We start from the raw sequence: 20924 nt of genomic DNA, 5'->3' as shown, positions 1-20924 counted from the left end.
AAGAGGGAGAAATGAAAGCTAGGAGGAGGAGAGGAATATCGGGATTTTGGCTCGTCAGATCTTATTTTTACGCCCACCAACGGCGCGCACACACACTCTCAAACTTTCACTCATTACCATCACTCCTACCCCTCCCCCCTGTTTGAAGCTCTGGTCTCTCTTCCTCCCACACTCTCTCTGTCTCCTGAGGTTCTTTCCTTCCTGACTTTGTTTCTTCTTCCTCTTCCTCCCCGCTCTTCCCCCTCGTGTGTGTGTGTGTGTGTGTGTGTTTTACTTGCCCGTCTTTTTATCTCGTCGCTGGCTCCTGGGGTGGCATTTCATTCTTGTTCCCTCCACTCTCTGCTGCTCCTCTTGCTTCAGCACAGCTGTCACAAGCCCTTCTCACTCACTTTCTTTCTGCTTATCACACACACAGACACACATGATGACACACAGCTCTTCTTCCTGCTGTCTTCACTTCTGCCAATTTCTCACTTTTTCTCTCTTATGTTCATCTCTCAAGTAACTTCCTTTCTGCTGTACCTCGTAAAAACACAAATACACAGTTCGTGCACACATACAGTCATATACCAAATTTTCTCCATGTTTGCTAACCTCACACATCCCCATTCTCACATTTCCACTTGCTCTGAGAGGTACAGCACACACACACTTTCTCTCCACCGCACATCGGTACAGCCTCTCTCCTCTCGCTCTATGTCTCTCCCAGTTACACACACACACACACACACTCCCTCTCCCAGTCCTCATCTGCACCTCGGCAGACTAACATGTTGCCTCGTTGCAGCTACAGCGCAGAGCGGTGAGCAGAAGCTGCTAGCTCTCCATCACACTGACCAATCATAAAGACAGAGCAAGAAGCAGAAGCAAGAGGAGAAGAGCAGAAGTCACATCTTTCCCCCTCAGAGTCCAAGCAGCCCTCTCTTACAGGAGGAGGAGAAGGAAGATCGGTTTTCACACTGTCCTGACTCAGTTTCTCACTTCCAGCAGAAGGAGCAGCAGAGGATGCAACGGAAACGACAAGAGCAGGAAAGTTGGCGCTCTTTCTTTCAGCTGTCTATCCATCACTCACAGCTGAGCAAACTTTCTTAAAAGAGGAAGAGGGGGCGGTGGACCTAGAGGGTGTAGAGGGAAGGAGGGCAAAAACAAAGCACCCCTCACCCCGCTCGCCTCTCTGTGAACGTGTTTTCTGTCAGGGAGAAAGCAGCACCATCCATCCAGAGGCAGCTACCCATGTGGCAGGAGGCTCTGTGGACCCGCGGACGCTACCTGCTGGAGAAGAGCGATGGAGGGGAGGGGCCTGAGGGGCCCGAGAGCCTGGGAGATGGGTGCCCCGGTTTCCAGGGCGAGGTGTGCGTTGAGGGCGAGAAGCCTCAAGACTGGTTGTACGAGTCGTACTACAGAATGAGCCAGCAGCATCCGCTGATCGTGTTCCTGCTGCTGATCGTCATGGGAACCTGCCTCGCGCTGCTGGCTGTGTTCTTTGCTTCAGGACTGGTGAGTGTGAGCGTGTATGTATGTGTGTGTGCGTGTGTGTGTGTGTGTGTGTGTGTGTGTGTGTGCGTGTATACAAACATAAGTGTTTAGACAAGGTTCAGAGGAGTGGGTAGTTAATCCACACAGAAAGAGGTCAGTGTGGTTTGAGCTGAATTATAGATGCAGCATACCACAACTGTCCTGACAGGAAATGGAAGAAATGGAAGAACCCGGTGTTAAATGAGGCTGTTTTTTTCTTTTAATTTTTTGGGATGTACACTTATTTGCTTTATTTCCGAACTTCAGCCCGTTGTTGCCCCATTTATCTTTGAGCACGTCAGAGGAATTTCTTAAAACTCTGCTCCCAGAATAGTTTGGACATTGATTGAATTTTCTTTCAAAAAGAGTAAGAAAAAAATCAACAACAATGATGAGCTTATCATTTGAACCCTACATGTAGATTTTAAAAGAATAAAAACAGCAACATGTCAGTGTTGAAGCTGATAACCAGTTCAGCTCCCAGACTCATGGAGAATATAGTTTGATATCGTCTTGCTTCAATAAGCAAGATCCTCTCTGAAAAAGGCATCATGTGGATGGTGGCATGTGTTGCTCCAACATCCGTCCAAAATATGTCAGTCAGCATTAATGATGCCTTCATCCAATAACAGATGCCGGCTTTTAAACTGCCTATATCAAGGTGTACTATCCCATTCCCATTAGACATTGTGTCCTTAACTTTCTCACAGGATCTCAGACTGAGACACTTTCCCTTCCTCACCTCAGTCTACCTTCTATTACCCAGAGAAAGTGGCAGTACATCTGCATCTTGTGTATATATGCTGAATGCTTTTTTTTTCTTTGCATGGTCCTGCTTTAACTGGCATTTCAGGGTGCAGCAGTGAACTGAGCTCAGGGCCAGTGATTTCAGAAAGTGCTGAGCCCATGCTGCAAATTCCCTTACAGAATAATGTTTTCTTTTTTTTTAAATGAAGAGCTGCCCGAGGGCCTGAAGATCATAGCCGATCAATTTAGATGTTCAACCTCATCCCATTTGCAGGGTTTATTGTGAATATTTTAAGGACGTTGAGTACTGTGGATGGTGAATTAAGGCAAATGTTTTGTAATCTTTTGTTGAGAAACATTATTTATATGTTGTTCAATGAGGGGCCCACACAGTCTTTCACAGAGCAGTTAATCCTCCTCCCATCTGTACTGAAAGAATTAGGTTTTTGGATTTTCTTTTGGATATCATCATGATACTGACTTGTTAGCAGTTAATCTTATTGGTAGGGACGCTCAGATCTATATCAGCCTGTACCAGCTGATATTTAACTATTTATCTCCAAATAGGATAACATCAACTGATGGTAGTAGCTGATATTTATCTCGTGAGCCCTGGCTGTGTCGCATTGACTTTGCATTGAAACTGGTTAAATGTATCTCCATTCATGTAAGTAATAAGAAAATGATTGAGTTGGTAATGGCTTTTTCTTTTTGTGCAGAAAGATTTATGTGAAAGATTGCGATTAAGATTTTTGATACATTTGTCTGGGAGAGTTTGTGTTCACTCACAGACATTTTTAAAGGGCTGAAGAACTTTTAAACTACTCGGCCAGTTTTACAAGCATTTTGTTGACATCAAATTCAAAATGAACATTTCGGTTTTGACATTTAATACATTGTCTTAAGAGTTTACATTTAAACTTGCAAATCTTTGCAGGCTGATTTTATTTACCTTTTACACTTTTCTGTCTATATGAAGACACATCTTTATTTAATATTGATTGGAAAAAAAAACAGTTTGTCACATTTGATAGTATTAAATATCGAAAGCTGTGACACGTGTGTCTCATCACGATGCCAACACAACATCCTGTGTTCGCTGCGAGCTGCTTCTCTCTTTATCTTCTACCTTACGAAGAGTTTTGCTTTTAGCACTAGACTGAATGGGAGTGGGTCGGTGGTTTGGGGGGCGGCAACATATGGGTGTATGACTATGTGTGACAGCATAAGTGGCTGTGAAGTACTTCGGATTGCAGTTCTGGGTTTGCAGAGTGGATCGAGAGCGGGATGAGAGTTTAGCTCGCAGCTGTGTGGGAGTTGGTGCTTTTGTCAAATGAAAAGTGTTGTTTGGCGACAAACACTCAACTGCAAACACAAGCTTTTGTTACTCAAGTACTGCTTTTGTGTTTTATGAAATAGCCACACAAAAGGATGCCCACTGATTACTGCTGTTATTATCTTGAACTGATAGTTTGCTGCTATTATGTATGTTTATGACGGTCTGTACATTTGAGTTTTGTTCTATGCGAGTGCGTCATGGGCTGACAACATAGCATCTCGTGGTTAACTCTGAATTCCTCTTAAATTAATTTCAACTCAATAATGGGTTGTTTTTTGGAGCACCCCCACCTAAATCAATCCCTCTACATCTATTTAATTCAAATCAATAGGCCTTCCTGCCTACACTCATCAGTTTAATTCACTAAGTTCTTTCTTTCCTCTTGGGCTCCCATGCTTTGCAGCCGAAATTACGCTCTTCCCCCAATAATTTCCTCTAATTCACAATGGATATGGACAACTTTTTCCCTCTTTGTTCTCAATCAATAACAGACTAGCCCATATGTAGTGACAAAGTGGTTGTTCGGTGAGGCGTGTGTATTTATTACTCCTGGAATAAGAAGAATGGCAGGAATAAATAGGGGTGTGTTTAGAGCAGGGGACCAGGCGTCAGAGGGAGGGGAGGATGTTGTTGTAAGTATTCTGGCTTTATCAGCAAGCCGACAGAAACCCAACCAAAGCAGCGCTAATGCTCCCAAAATTACTGCACACTTTTATCTTTGTCCTCAGATCAGGGCTGGAGTGGGTAAACGTGGTATTTCTAAGAGCGAGACGCCACCACCAGTTCTGTGCTGCGTGTGTGTGTGTGTGTGTGTGTGTGTGTGTGTGTGTGTGTGTGTGTGTGTGTGTGTGTGTGTGTGTGTGTGTGTGTGTGTGTGTGTGCGCTTATGTGCATTCTTGTTTGTGACTGTGTGTCTTGTTTGGGTGGGTTTGAGGAAGTCTCGCAGTTTTAAAACTCAGTGTGACAGCTTAATTGATGCCAGTATTACATCTGGTGATGGTATTCTGGAAATGTATGAACTGGACAAAATAGCTCCTGTAATTTTCATGATTGATTACAGAACTGCTTTTTATTGACAGCGATGCTAATTTCAGTTCACATTTCAGCCTTTTTATGATCCCGTACAACATATTTTTCCAATTTTACAGTCTGCTGATTTTGATGTAAAGGAAAAACAGATTTCGTTGACAGTTTGATAGATGCAGCGCAGTGAGAGAAGTCTGTTTCTGTGGTGATGGATCACCAGCTATTACTGGGGGGAAGAAGGGTGAATGAACTGGATGGAATGGATGTCACCGACTGGGCGTGGTCAGAGCTGCATCGCCACAGAGAAAGAATGATCTCCCACTGCACCTAAAATACAAGAATTTTGATATCCACTTTGAGGAAAAAAGTCTTGCTAACTAAAATGCATCAAAAACAACACGTATGGATCAACATACTGTGTATTTGATGAAAGATCCCATACTGTAACCCATGTTTACAAGTTAACGTTGATCTTACATGTCCCTAAAATCCGACTTTTCAAGTTTCAGCTCAAAATACCACATGGACTGTTCATTTAGTCATGGATGTAATAGTTTAGGTTTTCCCCTTGTTCCAAACAGGCAGTTTCAATGCCTGTAGCTTCAAGATGAAATAAGCTGCTGTCAACTCCGTCCCTTTTTAGGAAGAGTGTTGTGCTTTACCTGCTAATGCCGCGGATACCGTGATGGATAGGGTCAATCATATCTGCTTGGGAACGGCTGAGAATCGGGTCACAGCATATAGTTGTGACATCACAACTGTATAGAACTCGCTTCAAACACTGACTGTGTAAAAAAAATATGTCAAATACAATATAAACCTGCATTCTATCAAACGGTGACTGCTGTGATTGCAAAGACTTTACACAAGTATGTGGGAAAGTAACTTCTCACCTCACGGTGACCTCAATGAACGCTTTCTGGATGAATTTCTTGATGAGCTTCAGTAAGTTTACATGATGAGTCGCTCGTGTCATATCGTACTCAACATATAGCATGATGTTTATTTTGTGTAAAATGGTCAATAATTACATTTGAAGGTGAATAGCGGGTAAAGCTGTGCATGCTTAAGGGCAGAGCAATGTGGTGATTGAAAAGCCACTATCCAACAGGACTGAGCAGTTCTCAGTAAGATCGACAGCTCATGGTTAAAAAAAATCTATAAACAAATGGTTCAAATCAAATTGCTAAACTTAGGTCAGCGAACAAATGGACGAAGTTACAGAGGCTGGGTCCATTTATTGAATATCAGTGATTTATTGAATGTTAACAGTTTTCAGCAGAGTTAAAAAATACTGGAGCCTATCCCAGCTGTCATTGGGCGAGAGGTGGGGTACACTCTGGACGGGTTGTCAGTCCATCACAGGGCTAATTTAAGTCTTCCAATCTTTTTTATTTTCAAGTAAAATCATGAATGTGTATGTTTATTTAGTCCATAATTCCACAATTTCACATATAGATATTTACAGTTTAAAGCTCATTCAGTTACATCTCACACTAGCATGCATGCTTCAACTTGTCTAATTGTACTTTTAAACCTAAAATCTCTGTTTGTTAGGTAAGTCATACTGTATTTAGGAATTCACACAAGATAAACCTATATTTATAGTTATTGTAACAGCTTTTGAAAAGTTCCACCATTTTTTTTTCACAGGCTGAGCACTACAATGAACTTTGGGGAAATTTAGTCCGAGTCAGCCCTTTGAGGCTTTAAGCCAATATGCAGTGTTTATCTGATGTTTCTGGGAATCAGTTCAAACTGGGTTGATTGATTCAGACCTTGACTGCTGGTGAAATGATCTTTCCCTTCAGCTGTCATCTGGAAGCCCTCTTAGGGAAGTGCATCATACACCTGAAATAACAAATTCACCCAAAATATGAAATGAATGCAATCCCGGCTGCTAAATTACCAATAAAACCAATATTCTTTTAAAAGAACTTACCTACACGTTGTTAAGGTTAATATTTATAGCCTTATTCGGATGTGCAGTATTTTCATTAAAAGACAGAGAAATGCCAAATGTTAGAGCTATGGGATAATCATTCATCAGGCTATGGCCATTTTTAAGATTGTAGACGAATCCCTGGCGCTGGACCTTTGCCCATGGGGTTTGGCTTAAGGAGGAGCACCAACTAGCAACATGGATCCACCCTCCTGTTGACCCACCAATTGAAGGAGGTGCCACGCTCTGGTGGTATGTGGTTTGGTTGTCTTAGGATTGCATCATCAGTAATTGTAGAATATGTAGTCCTATGGGTTTCACTGAGTGGAGACTTCCAGCAGGTACTGGGGTGATTTGCAGCTGAACGTGAAGCAGCCACAATGAGACTTAACAACTCCACGTCTGAAGCTGAGACCCTCAGTCAGGAAAGTGCAATTACCCACTTGGGATTGGGAAGGAGTTGCTGCCTTAAGCAGAGGAATCCACAAATCTTGGGTCGTGTCAATGACTCACAGTCTGATCAGGGCAGCGTCTGCAGTGATACAGATGCTGCCCTTACCTTTTACCTGGTTTTACCAGGGAAAAACAAGAACAAAGTCCAAAATCAAAGTGGGGAAATTCTTTTAAAAGGTTTGATTTGTTGAATCATAATCTTTTGGTTCACTATTTGATATTCTTTGACTTTCAACCTGTTCTGACATAGTATGTTAACAGTCCTCTTTTCTGCACATGGAGACCTAGTGGAAAGGGTTATTTATGAATGATGAATTTGAAAACCAGGCTTAGAGCAGCTTCAGGAAATATGCCACCAGTGCTGCTTCATCAGGCAGGATTAATATTCAACAGGCACCAAATATGGAAAGTGCATGAAACACTGCCGTGGTTTCATGGCTCCGTTCTGTTTCAACTGTTCCCTTCTCCTCAGTTTCTGAAATGATAACTTTGGTGTGTTTTGTCCTATTTCTGCTGAATACTTAGCTTGCTGCATCTCTGCGTCTCTTTGTGCTGCTGTTATATCTCCCTGTCCTTCCTTTTCCTATCACTATAATAGCTGGCTGAACCGGGCTAGGTTAAAAAAGGAGAATGATTGTTCTGGGTTACAATGCAGTACAATATGGCACACAGACACAACCCCCTCCCTCCATGAAATGTTGAGGGAAAAGGCTTTAAAAAGTTTCAAAGGGGTTTTAAGCGGATTAGATGGGCCACATTCAGAATTGTGCAAAGTGCAGATGCTTCTTTTTTTCTTCTTCTGCAAATAAGTGAAATGCTGCTACAGTGAATGAAATAGCAGCTCCATCCATCTCTAACCTGTGAATCAATGTGTGTGAGCATTTTGCGAAATGTGTTTTGATGCTAAAGGAATGTCCTTGTAACGAGGTGTGCCTCTGGTATTTCTGCCAGTTCACAGTCTTACTTACATTCTCATTGGGATCCAAGCTTTGCTTCAGCCTGACTTTATAACTGCTGTGGCGTCAGCAGCTAGGTCCCATGGGTTTCCTTCTCCAGACTCTGACTCATAATACCCTTTCTACATCAAGCTGCTACATAAATGCGCAGTAAAAAAAACTCTTATCTTGTATTTGCAGGATAAGAGCAGCTCTCGCTATCATCAACAAACAGCTCAAGTCAATAAACAGTCAAATCATCAACAAATTCAAAGCAAAGACTGTGATATCTCTTCATTCTGTTAGTAGCCTTGTTTCCACACCCAGTAATTGTCATTTTACTGTAAAATGACATGCAATCACTCAGTGACTTGCTAATTTAAGCTTCTGTACTTGTTAGTGTAATCATGACTTGACTGGAATAACTTAAAATGCTTTATGTGGGTGTTCGCGTATAGACTGAAGACTGTGAGAGTGCATTTGGTGCTAAATCTGTGGGCTCTTTGATTTAGCTTTTGTTTCATGATTTACACATTCTAAGCAGACAGGAGATAGAAAGCAAAAGCTACAGACTGCGTTCTGGAAAACTCAGCCATTTTGTTCACTGAGTCAGTATTCAGGATCATGTTTATCTGTACTAGAGTTCAGGAGTAGCTGCTCCTCAATTATTCTTAGCATGTAGCTAGCTGCTCTGGAATTTTAAATATGTGCTGATTTGCTCAGTGACAGCAAGTAAGCTGTAGTTAAGAGATCTGAGTTCAGAATAGCAATTTTCAGATAAAACAATCATGCGGCATTCAGAGTGCGAGTTTTGTACTTGCAGTACACACAGCTAATAGACATTGGTTTAATTGTAGGAGCTGTGATAGTGTGAGTGAAGTTTCTGTGACGACGACAATTCTTGTGTTGGCCCAACTGGTTTTGTCAAGCTTGATATGACTTAGACTTAAAGATAAACAGCAGGAACTGTGAAAGATGGGAAGTCCTGACTTTTCACACTGGTGACGAGCTGATTTTAATATGAACTCACTTTAACATTTTAATTCAACATTGTGCAGTTTAATTTGAACTCTTACAAAGGTTAAAGATTAATTCTAAGTCTGAACTAGAGTATAATAACAGTCACGTAAATACACTCAAACAGAGCTGGTTGTAACTCAAGAGTTCAATTTAAAGGCTAGAATGTTCTAATTGTATTTGTAATGTCTGTGAACCTGACTTGGATTAAGCGGGTATAGCAAATGGATGGATAGATGGATTTGTAATGTTGTTACTTCTAGGTGCAGCATTTCAGGAAGCTCATTGGTTCTGTCTGGTCAAATAAATCATAAAAAATATGTTTTATCATTGTTTGGGTCATGGTCAAGTGAAATAATTCACTGTAATTCTGAGCAGTGATGCGACATCTAACAGGGTCATATTGGCAAACATTTAAAAAAATTCCTTATGCTTTTTGTTTATTCTTTGACTTTTTTTATGACTGTAGAACAAGTACTTAAATAGATTCTATCTGGATTGAAAAATTATTTTATTTAACTGATGAATCTTGTAGTCTTTGCATTAATTTTGAGCCAAAGCTGGAGCAGTCTCATTCAGTTAATGGGTATATTAAATAACCTAACCTAACTAGGGGTTCTTGATTTTTGCAAAACTACATATCGAGAATGTTACTTCCCTTTCAAAGCAGTAGTGATCACAAGAATTATGGGTATACAGGTTTAAGGAATCTCTTTGTCAAATATGAAGTCATTTTCCTGACCCAGCTGAAAAAGTTGAACAGATGTAGGGACTCATTTGCATTTGATTCAAGGAGCAAGACTTTACAAGGCACAAGGCATTTTACACGGCAGAGTAAGGAAAAAGGATTAAAGAACTATCTTGTGTGGAAAAAGTGCTGATTTTCAACAGAAAGACCTGTTAGAATAGACAGCCTCTGTTGCTTACATCTTCTTGAATAGCATAGAAGACAAAGTGAATTCGACCTCCACAGTCTCTGTTGAGACGAAGGGTGAGAGATATGAGGTCTGAGGTAAAGAGATAGAGTGCGTGTGTGTGTGCGTATGTGTGGGTGAAAGATTTTAACTGCTGACTCTGACTGTGTGAATTTAGAAGTGATGTTGTTGCACATTCTCTGGGCTCAGACTGTCTGCCTGCCGATCTGCACAGCGTCTGTTCATCTGTTTGTGTATGTGCTAAAAACAATTCAAACTGAATGTCCTCAATGGACAAAAAAAAAAAAGATGATAGGATTAAGGAGAAATTAATTTAAAACATATTCCTTTTTAGTATATTGAAACAAACTTCATGCATTTGTTCAGTGTTAAATCAAATTGTTCTTCAACTTCAGCAAACTCTAAAAACAATAAAACTGTATTAATCAATCATTCTTTCTGTATCTGTCTGCCTCCAGAACACAAAGGACCACTTGACGTTCCTGATAGCAGTTTCCACTGCTCTCTTCCTCTTCCTGTCCATCTTCATCCTTGTCTGTATTGAGTCTATCTTCAAGCGGATGCTGCGCCTCTTCTCTCTTCTGATATGGGCCTGTCTGGTCACCATGGGTTACCTGTTCATGTTCTCTGGGGGAACGCTGAGCCCTTGGGACCAGGTACAATAGATTAATTCCAGTTTTTTTTTTTGTTGTTGTCTGCGTGTGCATCTGGATGAGTCAGCAAGCGTGTCTGCGTCTAAATACATTTTCAGATTACAGGCAAATCAGATTTTTTTTTTTTAGCATTGTTTAAACATCAGTGATCAGACCATAGCTGTACTTGTGATGTACTGTAGCTTTACAGCTGTAGGTTATTTCCAGCATTACCTGTGTAGAAAATGCCCTCTTGTCTATTAAATACAGTATCCCTTCAGCTCTGTCATTGCTTTAGATTTTAAATCACTCTGTTTGATGTTGCAAGTGACACAAAAGACACTTTGAAATCCCAAATAAGCTGCCAGAGCATCTAGCCTGAGACATGTCTGTAGATATCATTTGGAATCAAATTTCAGGCAGCTTCAAATGTGGTTTTGATTTGATTTGCAAAAATCAGATTTCATGTAGGTCAGCTGTTACCGTTTTTTGTGGAGTTTGCATGTTCTCCCCTGTCCCCATGTGAGTTTTCTCCAGGTGCTCCAGTTTCTTCCCACAGACCAAAGACATGTGATGTCTCAGATTCCTCCAAGCAGCTGATCATAAGCCGGAATAACACTGTGTTAATGTGTCTCTGTCTGTTAACGTGACAGCAGCTCAGACTTTTGCCACATGGAAACTGATATATATATATATATATATATACGTTCATGGATTTGACCTAGTCAGAACATATTACAGAAAAGCACTGGTGGGGTCATTCAGACATGACATCGACACACTCAGTTGTGGTATGATAACTGAAAGCAGTGTATGTCTGAAAGGGGCCTACTTTTCTCAGAAAACTGGCAGTGAACAACTGGAAAAAAATGGCAGTGAGCAAAACTGCTCAATTCAAGGGTCATTAAAATTTTTCTTCTAAATATTATCTAATCATTTTTGACTGCTGTGCTTTTCTGCTGCTTTGACATGTCAAAATATCTACCCTGAGAAAGAAAATCTATTGTACCTGCTAATTCATTGCCTTGACTGTCTGAAATTCTTAATTGAATTGAGTTGTTTCCACCTGTTGCTTTTACCCCTGACAACTCAAAATGTCTGTGTAAAAGTTCCATTGATTCAACTGACAGCTTGGTCTGCTCCACCTGTCACAGTTACAGTGGCCAGTCAAGTTTTCCATTGTCCAATGGCACATACAGGAGTCCATGCTGTAAAAGATTATGCCCATGACTACTTTATCTACAAAAATTGGTCCTCGATCTAACTCGGTCAGAATTGGTCCTTGAGCTTATTAGCTGAGATGACAACCTCCTTGATCGTATTTCATAAGCTGCATCCCTCAAGCAATGTTACCTCATCAAATATCATGACGTGATAAAAAAGACGTAAGGGCTGCCAGGTTGCTCACATGGTTAAGTAGATCCCCATGACACAGGGGGTGTCTGCCCATTTCCTGTCCCTCTCCACTGTCAAACCTTTTGCCGAACCAAAAAATTCTTATTTAAAAAAACTTAAATCTAGTGACAAAAGTCAGAACCTTCCCTCCTGCGACTTGCAGCTGCAGTAAGGTGACCTCGCTCACTGGGGAGACCAAGGTGCTCAGCCGGGGAATAAATGAGCAAATGGCTTCCTGTTGACACACAGCTCTCAGGATCATGGGAATACTCAAACCCCTCCACCACGTTAAGGTAGCAACTCTATGGATGGGTTGAAATAAACAGCAAATTAATATGCGAAACAGAAAACTCAAACCTGATAAATTTGATATGTTCATGAGTGTTCCAAGGGACTCGTATGCAGTTTTAGTTTAAGACGTTTTACAAATCTTTCCATTAATTTACGTGTCTTTGAATATGCATACATGCTTGTGTGTGTTTGTGACTGTGTGTTCCTGAGTGCAGAATTAATTCTGTGTGTTAATGAGGCCTGATGAGATCTGGGGGTGAGCAGATCAACAGACAGAACATTAGTTCTCAGTGCCAGACTCCCTCACTCTCTTAGTTTCAGAAGCCTTGTATATTCATCTGGCATCCTGTCTCCCCATATTCATCAAATAGCATGTTTCTCTCCACTACTCCCCTACCTGCCTCCTTTTTTTCCTGTTAAGCAGCGCCCTACCCACTCCTAGCCTAACTCCACTATGCCCAAATTTCCTGACTCCCCTCTTACCTTCCATTCATTCCATCTCCTCCTCCTCCTCAGGGGTGGAGATATTTATATCATCAGCCACCTGTGAGAGCAAAATCATTCTGCATTATTAATCACTCTTCTGCTCCCATGACTCTTCCACTAATACATCTATCTCGCTACAATGTGTGAATCCTTTAAAATGTTCTGTCTTCCTACAGAAATGCAACTTAAAACATTATACAGCTTTCACACAAAGTACTGAACGCAGACAAAGCCAGTCAAACAAATTAGATGAAAACTATTATACCTGTTCTTTTATTCATTAAGAAAAATTAACAACCATCACATATCTGTGAATGGAAAAATGTGTGAACCATAACTCTTAGAATGTGGCCCCCCTGAACATTTCCAGCAACTGATCACACCTTCACATAAGCTTGGAGAAAATGGAACGCAATCCTCTCAACTCTGAGATGTTCATGGCTTTCCATACATTTCCACCTCTCGTTCTTTCATGACATTTTTACTGGATTAAGGCCAAGATATTGACTCAGCTATTCCAAGACATTATCCTTTTTCAACCATTCTCCGGTACAGTGATTTGTGTTTGGAGTCTTTGACTTGTGGCATGAATTACTTTCTCTTGAAAGTGATGAATGTTTTTTAAATTTTCCTTTTAAAATCCCTGGTGTGATTCAGAACTCAATCAACCTCGCATTAATGAAGCAAAACAGACGCAAACCATGATATTACCGACACTGATTCACATATGCGATAAGAGTATAATGCTGGAATGCAGTTGTTGCTTTTCTGCCCTTTTTAACACTTAACACTCTTTTAACAAGGCAAAAAGTTCTATTTTTCCAGCAGCCTTCTGGTCTTAAACTGCAGGTGGGTGGCAGTGTTCTTTCTTTTTTTTTTTCTTTTTTTTTAGAGCAGTTGCTTTATTCTTGAACTCTGCAATTCACATATTTTTTGTTCTGTCTTCTCCAGATGTACTCATGAAAATGAGCATAAGCCAGTAAGGTTTTTCTAACCTTTTCCAGCCTGATGAGCCTAACAACTCTTTTAGAGAGGCTTGAGCTGCTCAGAAATACGTGTTGTAAAGATCACACTTAGATAGATGCTCGCCTTTTCAATGAAACACTGAGGCCACTCATGCTAGATGATCTCATTGAATGCAAAACCTGATTCTAATTCCACCTTAAAATAAACTACTAAAACCACTTTGGTTTTTTCATTTTCCGCAGGGAATCAATGACCAAGTATTTTCATGCCTCATTTGTTTAATTTGATTGTTGATATGTACTTTGTGTCCTGTTTTCAGTTAATGAACAGACAGAAAAGGAAACAGCAGAAAGAAATATTGACTGAAAGCAAGCGAGGAGGAAAGACAAACTTATAGGAGAGCAAAAAGGAGAACAGTAGAACTGCAGCCTGCTCTCTGTGGGTTGAATTGATTGTGATTACTGAGAGAACAGCATGTCTGATGGAGCACACTGAGCTAATAACAGTGAGGGCCTGATTTGGAAAAAAAAAAAGAAAAGGAAAGGGGGCGAGAGGCATTGAGAGAAACTGGTTGTCTCTGCAGCCATTTGCGTTTGAACCTGCACGCCACCCTGAGCAAGCTCACCTGCTCCCCAGCTTTCTGTGCACATAAAGCACAGCCATGTCTGCCACTATCTAGCTGCATTACCCCATTTGTCATGGCTACATTTTTCTCAGAAGACCAGAAAGCAGACTGAACATAGCTCTCACACCTGGTAACCCTCAATCAAGACATAATCACACTTACCCCTGTGGTGTTTAAGTGCATACTTGCAAGGTAACAAAAACCATAAGTGAGAGCTGGCATCCAAAAATGCTGTCAAGCTGCTGAGCTCATAAATGCTTAAGTGAGCATAGAGAGACACATTTCTGATACGAGTATTCGAGCGTACGTATCTCTGCGTCTGTGTGTGTTTACGTTGGGAGGCAGGTGAGCCTGTGCCTCTCTTGTCTGGTGGAAAAGAGAAGGGCTGTTCACTCAGTACAATACGGAGAGAGAAAAAAGCAATTGTAGAAGCCAAGGTGAGATGATGTCTGCAGCTCCCATCTCAAAGTGTTTGAGGGTGTATTAGGATTCAGGCTGGAGTGCCGAGGACATGGAGTGTGTCTGGCTGCCTGTGCAGCAGACAGAAACAGGTGATGCACCTGAAATTGGGATGTCGGTCTCAATTCTCTGCACCTACAAATCTGATTGGAGGTTACACACTCCAGATGCCCTTGGTTGTCAGCTTTTAAGAGGTAGAAGTTCAGGGTTAGGAGTTTATGGTTATGGCAAAAAATACACAGGACCTTCACACTGCATGTGTTCAGACGTCAGCATCCTTCCTGTTGTTGGTTCCCTTGGCAACAAAAGTCCTGAGCCTACACAAAACATCTCTCTCTGTTTTTTGAGTTCAGATCTTCTTTTAGAAGGAACTAGGTCAACCAACAATCACTTACATCAGATGTTCAAGTCATGACTGTTAAAGCTTGATGTAGCAGCTCAGAGTCACTGTAGTGGTGTCTCTAATATTGATGTGAGTTGCATATGAAGAGCTCTGCCCATCTTGTACTTTCCAAAAGTTAGTAAAGCAGTCAGAAATGTTGAAGGGGGAAAAAGGTATTACAGTTCTCATATATTTAAAGTTGATTCATGACACAATGAGGTCTGACAATTGTCAGGGAAATGATTTCCTCCAAGCTGTCACTCTCAGTGGATTCCTGTTTGCAGACCCACTTTAAAAGGCACAGGAAGTAAGCAGGCAGGCAGGAAGGTCACAGTTCATCATGCATCTCTGCTGAAGCTGTGACCCAATCTTGCTGCTCACTATCAAAACAGGAAGGGGTGGACTGACAGCATGGGAAGTGGACAGGGATGCAACAGGAGGTTAACATGGGTATCAGCAAGAAAGAGACAACTCTGGGAGACATTCACATGTTTTCTTTCAATAACATGTTTTCTTGTTTTCTCGGCAGCTTAGTACAGCTGCAGAAGAGATCTCTTTGGCAGTTTATGATGTGATCATGTAAACTTTTGATGTGCAGAATTATTAGCCAAGCAAATGTTCCAACTGGCTTGTTTTTCCTTTCTTTTCTTCTAAAGTAAGACCGGCAATTAGGTTACACAAACTAACATTTCCATTCATCCAAAATATGCAGTGATGAATGTTTTCTGCCTTCTTTCTAACAACTGCTATGAGCCTTACGTCTATAGAGGCTGTCATCAATTCACAATCAGTTCACAATCAACTTGGACTTAGTTGCAATTTGTCCTGTGTAAAGATGAATTAGAATTTATGGAACTGCTTTACAGTTGAAGCCCTTCTGTTTCTATTTATTAGAGCTGAGCCAGAATAAAAGACTTTGGATTTGTAAGTTAATCTATATTCAAACTCACCCTCTCACAAGCTCTGAGTAATGATTGAAGAACTAGATTTTGAACACAAGTGGCCCCAGAGACAGCATGAGGTGCTTGGAAATCCAAACTGAGCTCAGAGCAGATCTTCTGCTCCTTTGTGTTGAAATGAGCCGTCTGCAGTAGTTTGGGCAGCTGATTAGAATGCATCAAGGCGGCTTCCTTTGAAAGTTTTCTGGGCAAGTAAAGCTGAAGGTGAAGCCAGAATTCACTGGAGAAATTAAATATCCCCCTGGCTTACAACTTTTTGTAGATTTCTTGCATTAAGCAGAAAATGTTGTTGAGAAGAAGAAGAATTTTTTTGGTTTTTAATGTAAAAAATCAATCTCTTTTTGCACCATTTTACCTCAAGTAGTGAGGTTTTTTGATAAGTTTGCATGCATTTTATACAAGATTACATCCAATAAGCATTTGAGTTTATGTGGTTTAGTATTGGCATTCATAGAGAACTGTCAGAAAACTCACATGCTCAGATGAGGTATATAGCAGTTGTCCAGCGAAGCTGACATTATCCCATGTGTTTCTGGGTGAATGAGGAAAACATTATGGCATACTTTGCAGAATCTAACCAATGCTGAAAGTTGCTGAACTTGAATCTGGTTAATTTTGGATAAAATCCCCCTGTTTACATTTTTGTTTCCTTTTTTCCAGGTGTCCTTCTTCCTGTTCATTGTGTTTGTTGTCTACACCATGCTGCCCTTCTCCATGAAATGGGCCATTATCGCCAGTGGCATAACCTGCCTCTCACACACTGTCACTCTCAGCATCTGCCTGACCTCCTCTGTTAAAGAGCTGGAACCTCTGGTCTGGCAGGTAATATGAACAGTTGTCCACTCTGAAAAAATACTGAAGCACAAAAAAACATCTCCATTCTATAAAACTTCCTGTTGTGCTGCAGATGCGAGATGAGCTCTGAATGCATAGATGATTGTGCTGCTGCTCTGTTAGGGTTAGTTTTTCAAAACAGAATTGATGTTGTTCCACACACAACAAAACTGATGCGATACAACATTTTAATGAGGTCTGTGTTGTAAAATAGCAACCCTATTCTGTACTAACACGACACAACACATTCAGAGGAGCTTCCAGAGAAATATGAACAGCCTTATTGTGCGCTTCAGAGGAAACTCTTAAAAACCGGCTTTAACTGAATGGACTCTTCATACAGTGACACAATGAAAGCCTCACCACAGGCCGAGAAGATGGAAATAACAGCCGTAAACCTCAATAAAAGAATGGCAATTATCAAATGAGATAAAGCATGAAGTAAAGTAGAATTGATTGTGGATCACATGCATTTCTGAAGGTGACACACACATTAATACACTTTGCGTTTGACTCTTTGTAATCAACTATCAAAGTAAACACACTAATAACACTATAATCGCAACAGCGTCTCGTTTCAGTGTCACACACATGCACGGTGGAAAAGTACTCTGACAATAAAACATGCTCAAAGGCACTCAATATCCTTGGATACAGGGCCAGGTCCAACTTATTGATATGCTGGTCCACATTTTAAAGAGCCTGAGGTTGACACAGATGTGTGCTCTGCTGTGGTTTTTACGAGGTAATAATACAGGCTTAAGTGGGATGTCATATCAGAGGAAAATTGCAGGTACAATGATAACCAGATAGGGATTACCTCTTGACACTTTTTTAATGCCGTACTCTTTGCTGGTATGTATATGCATGTGGTTTGTTTGGCAGATCTTGGCCAATGTGATCATCTTCACCTGCGGTAACCTGGCCGGAGCGTATCACAAGCATCTGATGGACCTGGCTCTCAAACAGACCTATCAAGACACCTGCAACTGCATCAAGTCCCCCATTAAACTTGAGTTTGAGAAACACCAACAGGTACAGAGTCCGGCAACCAGGTATAATGACTGTCTCATATGATTGCTGAGAATGGTTGTGGCAAGTGAATGCTAGAAGTTGTTTTTGTTATGTTGAATCCTAATTTGTCTTGCAAAGCTTTTAGGTCCAGGCTGAAGTAAGAAATATACTCCATCTCTCAACTACTGGATGGAATACAGTGAGATTTAGCACTGACTTTCACAGTTTCCAAAGTTTTTATGTAGCACTGTGATGAGTGAAATGTTTTAACAGTTGGATGGACTGATATTTAATTTGGTTCAGACACTGATATTTTCTCATGTTTTCGTAATCCCCTGACTTTGCATCCAGCGCCAGTATCACTATCTGATGTGAAACTGTAGAGGAATGAAGCAACTCAAAAATTGCAAAACACACATTTCAGAGGTACAATATGAGTTACCTTAATCCAAACTTGATAAAGTGACTTTAGCTGTGTAGTCAACTGTTTCTCTGACTTCAGTTATGTGGTTATTATGCTAACTATTTATTTCCCTGTGTGAACTACTAAAGTGCACGTTGTTTAAGTGCACGTAAACAAATGTTAGTAAGTTTATGTTAGATATCATTATAAACTGAAATAGTAACAAATTAACCATGTTTCATGTCAGATACTTCCAGTATAATAAGTATGTTTGCCAGAATTTTAATGGTGTGGTCAAATTCAATACATGAAGATGTAAAGTACAATATTAACAACACAATAAGTGTAACAGTGATTTGTAAAAATCATTTGCTTTTTATTAGCTAACTAGCTAGTATTGACCTTGCCATCAATAGCGTTGATGATATTCTTCACCAACTGTCTGAGTAGTTGGTTAGCAGTCCCTCACATTCTGCTAAGAAGCTGATATGTCCACGCTGAGCTTTCTGACAGTTTGTAACTGTTAAATGTTTCAGCAAAACATTACTAAAGCATTGTCGTTCCTGACATTAGCTATCAGCACGAAGCTCAACAGTAAAGCCTACCAAAGCTGGAACCTTGACTAAAGCCCCTTCTTGTTATCTATTATCGCTGTCATACATGGTTGATATTAGCCTGAATTCAATTCAAAACATCTTCTGTTTTGTTATCTAAATATTTCACTTCTCATTTATGTCAGGGAAGAGAAGTTGGTAGGTCAGTCATGTCTTAAGTGACATTTTGCAGTGACATTTGCTTGACATTAGCGTCTTTGTCCTGACATTAGGCATAATTTCCAACCAGGGAAATGGCATATAAAATAACACAAATAATTGATGGGCTAGCTAATTAATTTATATGACTATATATATATATATATATATAATCATTATACTTTCCCATTGCTGAAATGCACACTTTTTGTTTTTAAATGCATGGTTTTGGTTAACATTACAAACACCCGACTGGATTAAGAATGATTAACAATGTATTTTAGCTTTTTTTCATATGATGGAAATGATTTAGATGACTGATGCAGCATTCATTCAAAATTACTGCAAACTTATGTCCAAACTTTTGACTTGTGCTGCAATCAGTTTAACACACCATATTATGCTCTTTGGTATCTCTGTAAAAGTGTGTTATATCAGGTGAAGATGCACACAAATACCAGTGCATAACTTAACTATGCCAGATGTTATTCAACAGCAGAATCCAGATCACATTAGCTCATTAATCAAACACACGGTTAATTAACACCTCTATAGCCTATTATACTCCTTGAGAGTGCCCATACTGTTCAAACTGTTTCAGTGCTGAATAAGTAAATAAGAGTGGATTGTGTGTGTTTCTATTTCCAGTGCACCTCCACCCAGAACCCCTCTCTGGACTTAATTTGCTGCTGTGTTTTAGGAAATGAGCCCATGGTGTGCGAACAATGTAATGACCCTCTTTACTGTGAGCCGCATTTATGAGTCACACCCCCTCAGGCAGCTGTTCACTCTGTAACATGCACACATACACCCACATGCATGCCCACACTCTCGCACACGCACTCCAAAATTACCCACAAACAACTCTCTGATGTGTTTGGTGCTAAATTAAAGCAAAAACTCACATGGTTACACAACAGCTGTGGATGATGGATCTTGCATCTCTGGTTTTCATTTTCTCATAACTGAGCATACTGTACAATATCATGACATTTCCAGTGCAGCTCTGGCGTAACTTCCCAGTCGAGCATATGTCCACTTTCTAAAATATCACCAGCAACAGGCAGTGTCTTATTCAAACAGCAATGGCCTTCTTTGTATAGTCGCTTTTGCGTAACAATAATGTATCCTACAAAATCATACAGGGAGAAATCCATTGCAGACGATTTAGTTGCCACTAACCATTTCATTGCCACTAACCAGAATTACTGAGTACAGTTTGTCTCGCTGCCACATTTGACTAAAAACAACTAGCTTTTTTCTTCCCTATAAAAGGGGTTTAACGGCAGGAAGAATCAATGGTTAAACTAGGAAATAAATCATATGTCTTTTAATTTTCACCTCAATTACCTGATGAAAATGAAAGATCCAAGTGCAGAGTCATAGGCAGTCATTGCTCTTCTGTGCTTGACACTGGCTTTCAGCACTTCCTGATGAATTAACCCCAGATAAGCCATCATTAAAGAGATGTAACAACAGAGCTATTTTTAGGTGCTAAAATATTAGCAGTGAAAAAAGATAATAGCAGAGAATGAAACACAGAAGGAGGGTAAATGTAGTACTCCGTATCAAACACTTCCCGTGTAAAGCTTTGGGTGTCTATGACATTATATGAAAGTTGTTGAATTACGTATCTCAGTTTACAAATCCTCCGAAATTGTTTGAACTGTTTGTAATTTCTCGGTGGAGAACTTACATCTATAATAATAATTTGGATGTTGTTATTTAGCTTTTTGGGAACGTAAAAGCTCTGCAAAGTTACAAAGCTCAAGTCCACACCCAGAGGATTTCCTCTTTCCCCACTTCAGAACATACTT

General features: G+C 40.4%; 1 protein-coding gene across 2 annotated transcripts in view; it reads left to right on the top strand.

Moving 5' to 3' along the window:
* The first annotated feature begins 564 nt into the window (after window positions 1-564).
* The window catches only part of adcy2b (adenylate cyclase 2b (brain)), a 53730-nt gene continuing 33370 nt past the window's right edge, over window positions 565-20924 (top strand). For both annotated transcript variants that reach the window (XM_072370291.1, XM_072370290.1), the window contains exons 1-4: window positions 565-1497; window positions 10368-10565; window positions 16765-16926; window positions 17824-17973. In XM_072370291.1, coding sequence (XP_072226392.1) covers window positions 1234-1497; window positions 10368-10565; window positions 16765-16926; window positions 17824-17973 — 774 coding nt within the window. In that variant the 5' untranslated portion in view covers window positions 565-1233. The remainder of the gene's footprint in view (window positions 1498-10367; window positions 10566-16764; window positions 16927-17823; window positions 17974-20924) is intronic.

The sequence above is a fragment of the Leuresthes tenuis genome, unplaced genomic scaffold (genome assembly GCF_036924035.1).
Source record: "Leuresthes tenuis unplaced genomic scaffold, fLeuTen1.0.hap1 SCAF_18, whole genome shotgun sequence".
NCBI lineage: Eukaryota > Metazoa > Chordata > Actinopteri > Atheriniformes > Atherinopsidae > Leuresthes > Leuresthes tenuis.
This window is presented reverse-complemented; position numbering and strand designations above follow the sequence as displayed.